Here is a 5591-nt window from a genome sequence, read left to right on the forward strand (position 1 = left end):
CCCCCCCGAAGAAATAAAAAAACCTCTCTGTTGCACTATTGTCACCTTGATGCAACCAGTTTGTCTTCTTCGGTTCAAGTTTTTTAGCCAAAAGATGAAAAAAAAAAAGATGATCCAAACTTGCTGACATGCCTCTCCAGACAGTTGGACACTTAACCAACAAGGCACTTGGAAAATTTCTTCTGTGGTTTTCAGTCTAAACTTGACTTCCTATGCAGGCTTAGGGCACAGACGAGGGAAACCTCGCTCTTGTTCTGCTGAGAAAAGAAGATTTTTGGTATTTCCTACTCTCCTACTGGGAATTTATCCTTTTAGCACTCCTTTTACGGAAATCTGCGACACGTACTCGCAGGTTTCAGCCAATTACGTTAACAAATAAACTCTGAGTGCCCTTTGAATAATACAGAGCCTTGAGGGAATCACATTACCACCTGAAGATTATGTCATTAAAACGCACACAAAAAAAAAAGCCACAGTGGAAACAATTGCTTTTGAATATGCAGAGCGACTTTGTAATGCCACACGACAGCTTCCTGCTTTGAGGGGGTGTTTAGTGGGTAAAGTGGTGACAACACACACACACACAGCAGCAAGCTCTTCCCTGTTGATTTTTCCCCCGCCTGATTTCAATTAGAGAGTGTATCATTAAGATGCAAAGACAGAATGTAAGTGGTGCAGGCAGAGGATGTCCTGCTGAGAACTCTTCTGTTTTAGTGGAATCTGTAAGATCTTCGGATTTTAACTCGCGGCGCCAACATTTAAAGCTCCACCAGTTTTCAACATGTCAGTGATTATCTTTCACAAAAAGTCTGCTGAAAATGGATTTTGGGTTTGTAAGAGGCTTTTCTAGGACATGATGATATCGTCATATCATAATCGTCAGTAGCAGCGTACGTGTTGGTTAGCACACACTCCTCACTCCATCCAGAGGTAAAGCAGCACGTAGGAATGCAGCGGCTGTCGGGGAGCCCGGGCTCCTGCTAAAACCCCAGCAGGGCAGAACAATAATGCTCTTTTAAACAGCTGAGAGCTGCAACCTGTTTGAAAAGTGGAGCTTTACGGACGTTACAAATGCTGACGAGCCTTTAATCCTGATTCCTGTCTGCACCCGCAGCCCCCTGAGCCGGGCTGCCAAGAGGAAACGGGAGAGGGACGGTGAAAAGTCAAACACCGTCCCTGATCGTTCCTGGGACTCACCGGCCACACGTTTGGCGTGCTCCACCACCTCTGCAGGTCTAAATGCATCCTTATGCCTCCTGAAGGAGATGCATGATGAGTGTGTACGAATATCCAACCACCAACCGAAGGACACAACCCTGACCGACAACCGAGGATTCAAAATAAAGATCAGAACAAGCAGCAGGGGTTCAAATACAGCACATCCCTGTGTTATTTACATAACAAGGTGTTTTATGAGCCATGCTTGTGGGCCTGTATGTGTGTGTGTGTGTGTGTGTGTGTGTGTGTTTGCACGCGCCCAAGTGTCAATATGAATATGGTATGTGTGCTCAAAAACCAGTTATTGGCAGTTTAACTAGGCCAACAGGTGATGATGCAATGTCAGTTAAACAGGGTTTTCTAGCTTTCTTGAACAGCGAAACATATTGTGTTTTTGTCTGACTCACACCTGACCCGCCATCTTTATAGCCCTGATGGTCATTTTAAATCGTGAGCCCAGAGGGAGGAGGAGAAGTTTTAGAATAACTTTTACGGGGTGACTCGGTAGCACAGCGGGCACAAAGAGTAGCACATGTAGTTAGTGTATGACGAGGGTTTAAATGCAGCCCTTCCTGCCTCTACTGTCTGAATGAGGAGACAGGACCACAAAAAGAGCTCATTATATAACGATTCACATGGATTCTACGCTTGCGTGAGAGGGTGTATCAGGTTTTTAGCCATTATATAGAAAAAAAACTTCCTTGACAATCACATTTGTCACATTTTTGTAACCTTATTGACGTGAAATAAGTAAATAATGTTGACTTGACGATGGTTTTTCCAAACTTTGATAGTGTTTTTCTGGTTGTGAGGGCTCCTGTAGGTAAACATTTGCAACATAAGGTTAGGATTATGTATGTATGTATGTATTATGTGACATGGAGCAACTTGAGTATGGTGACAAATAAATGGAACTGCCATCTCATTACCAAAAAATTCCTCCCTGTAACAGAAACCTCTCTCCTTTATAACAACAGTGTACAGTGTGTGTTTGTCTCAGCTGTGTCCGTACTGCCTCTCTCCCCCCCTTCAACACTCACATTCCTGATTGTGGCATTTCTTAACTGTGTCAAGTTGTCGTGGGTCGGGGTGAGGGTGGGGGGGATGGTAATAACCTGGAAAGGAAAAAGGGGGAAGTAATATTCCACATAAATGCCCACACTATAATGGGATCACGTGAGGGAAGTGATGCCCTGAATTCTGAGGGTCGCTGTAGGGGCGGGGGTGGGGTTGGGTATGCTCAATCACACAGCTTCCACAACACCTCGCTAAAAGTGGCACGTAGCAGCCCCCTTGCATCTGTCTTCAGCCACTAATTAGAAACAACTCCAAGGAAGAAAAAGGGTCAATATACAGACATCAGCTGTAGGAAAAATAAGAATGAAGCAGCACAGAGAAACAGAAGAATCAAGCTCTTCTATATCTTTAATGCATATCTTCAATGCATTATTCATACTATATATTGTAAGTGTGTTAAAAAAATAATGTGAGCTACATGAAATGGTCTTCAAAGAAGTAAAAAGTAAAGGTAAACGATATATATCTGATTTCGTTCTGCAGTGTCGCTGATCTCATTGTTTGCACAACTTTGTTTACCATTACCTCACAGAAAGAAACCCAGATGATGCTTATCGGACTGATATCTTTTCCATCACAAAGAAAACCTGCCAAACCGCAAATAACGAGGACAATCTGAATTCAAAAAAACAGCGTATGAAGGCCACCCCGGAGAGAATAAACAAGCCCAGAAGAGAAGATGTTTAAACATTACAGTAATACTCTCAACAGCATCTTAATCCATCAACACAAAGTGACGTCACACCGCTTCCCCCGGACGGTCAGAGGATCACAGCGAGTGAGCGGCAAGCACAAACAGCCCCGAAGGCAACACAACACACACAAACTACCTGCCTGGAGACGCTGGAGAGGTAAAGAATCTGTCAGCAGCTGAGTGGTTAACAGACTTCAAACAATGGGCTGACAGTTACACGGATACTTTGTTGACACTTGTGAGTGCAAAAGTCCCACACGGCGGTTTCTGGGGAGGATTCTGCTGATCTCACTGTGTGGAGTTTTATTTCTGGAGAGCCGCAGAAATCCCGCGGGCAGCAAACAACACATCTGCGTCCATATCTTAGCTTGTAAAATACAGGAGGGGCTGCCTAGGTGGTAGAAACTACAATGTTTAATGTGAGAATCTGCATTTTTTTCTATCTTATATGACAGGAAACCTTTTAAAACAGATTTATTTAGCAGTAGAAGATGACACCCGAGGCTCTGGGAGCTCCTGTCCTTATGTGCTGACATTTTACAGGCTATTTGCTACTTTAGAAATACATAAACACAGTCCTTATTATCAGATTATTATTATAGCCTTCAATTAACAATCAATAAGAATCAATCAACCAATCATTAAACTGCTTTAAAAATCAATGACTCTGTATCCGGCCACTAGAGGAAGATGGGTGACCTCTGCTTACCCTGGGCTGGTGACTGTGCCCAATGGGCATGGTGGGCGGCGTGGGGGGCGACACTGAACCCGTGGCACCGCGGAGCACCGCCAGCCAGATGCAGCGGGGTTCGGGGGAGCTGCAGTCCACCCCCACCGGGTTCTGGAAGCTCCAGTCAGACCCGGCCGGTGCAGAGCACGGGAGCATAGCAGCGGGCATCGGGGCGTGCAGTTTGCTCAGATCCACATCCCTCACCGCCCACATGGGCCGCTCACACACTCAACACGAGGTCGTGGACAAGGTCCAGGCGCAGAAGTACAGAAGATAGAATCAGGGAAAAGAGAAGACGGGTGGTTTTTAGTGGGGCTTGCAAATCCTCCTCCAGTCATTCAAGAGTCTGAAGTTCCCGTCTCTCGGCTCCAATTCATCGCTGTCACTGCCGAGCCTCCAGAAAAGTTTAATCCCACAAGTTCCACATCACAGCCTATCGCTCCTGACCTCCGGGAATCAGCTCTGCGAGACTCTCTCGCACACATTCAAACACTCTCAGAGGGGTTCAGTCCAGAGGGAGGCAGAAGGCAGGCTCCCGGGCAGCAGATGGAGGAGTGTGTGTGTGTGTGTGTGTGTGGCGCAGGGATCAGAGGTAGGTCTGGTTTCACTACAGACACACACACACAGAGAACAACTGACAGCGTCCCTCCCGTTGGTGTCCAGTGATGTTCTGCATACAAAGCCACTCTGTCCACCCCCAAAACACACACTGCTGTCCCAGAGGGCTGGATCCTCTCTCTCTCTCTCCTCCCTCCCACTGCCCTCTCTCTCTCTCTCTCTCTCTCTCTCTCCTCTCTCTTTTCTTCTCCCTATATCTCTAGTGCCACACAAATCCCTTCATCTCTCTCTCTCTCTCTCTCTCTCTCTCATCTCTATCCCAAACTCTGACTCTCTCTATCTGAGCACACTCCAGCTCCGTCACCTCCTTTTCTCTTTTGCTTTCTTTTCTTCCTTCCTTGTTTTTGTTACTCAATCCGTATCCAAACAATCACTCACTCCCTCCACACGAACCGGTCCGACAGTCATCAGCAAACAAACAACTGGTACAGTCAACTGGAACTGTAGTTTGATCCAAAAACACTGGACATCACTGAGGCACTGGAGGAGGAGGAGTAGGAGGAGGAGGAGGAGGAGGAAGAGGGTCCTGATCCAGCAGTTAACAGTCCAGATGGAGATATCGCCTATAGGCTGCTGCCCATAGGCTAAACACACTGTAGATCTCTCTTGTGCCGCGTACAGAGGCAGCCTGGTTGGCCGCACGTGTGCCGCGTGTGTGTGCGACACAAACACAGCGACAAAGCTGTGATCCCGGCGCTAAACTCCACAAAAGCCGGCCCTGCCTCCGCCGCCGCCTCCCCTCCACCCAGAGGAGAGACAAACAAAAAAGAAAAAAGGGGAGAAAAAGAGGCCAATTTCCAGCACAAAGAGAAAAGAAAACATTTGCCTTGCTGCTGTGTTCACTGTGTTTCACTCCCTTTCTTTTTTCGCTTAAGAGGGAAAAATATAGAGGAGGGAAGATGATAATGAGAGGAGAACATGGAAAGAGCTGAACAAGAAAGAGGAGAGCGCTCTCAAAATAAACCGACTGCTACTGGATGTCAGCATGACCGCTCTATCAAACTCCCTCACACACACACACACAATCTCTCTCCTATTAAACAGGATCCACCCCATACAGCACAGTGACACCTAAACTCCACGCTACTAAATCAGTCAGAAAGATGGCCTGTCCGCGTCCCGTCCGGTCGCCCACACACAGCAGAGTTCTCACCAAACAGCCAGGCGTCCAGAATTCGTGCGAGAGCGGCAGACAGGTGACCATGTTGTTGCAGACTTTCCCCTCCAACGCTCATCGTTGTTAACACGCCGTAC

At 46.9% G+C, this 5591-nt stretch overlaps 1 protein-coding gene across 1 annotated transcript in view; it reads right to left on the reverse strand.

Moving 5' to 3' along the window:
* Positions 1-5258, reverse strand: part of arhgap23a (Rho GTPase activating protein 23a) — a 34680-nt gene extending 29422 nt beyond the window's left edge. Inside the window, 1 exon segment of the mRNA XM_035654722.1 lies at positions 3699-5258. Within this exon segment, the coding sequence (XP_035510615.1) occupies positions 3699-3932 (234 nt within the window). The 5' untranslated portion in view covers positions 3933-5258.
* Positions 5259-5591: the final 333 nt, after the last annotated feature.

This window comes from Morone saxatilis, unplaced genomic scaffold (genome assembly GCF_004916995.1).
Source record: "Morone saxatilis isolate NCDOM2014 unplaced genomic scaffold, NCSU_SB_2.0 Contig14, whole genome shotgun sequence".
In the NCBI taxonomy this organism is placed as follows: Eukaryota; Metazoa; Chordata; class Actinopteri; family Moronidae; genus Morone; species Morone saxatilis.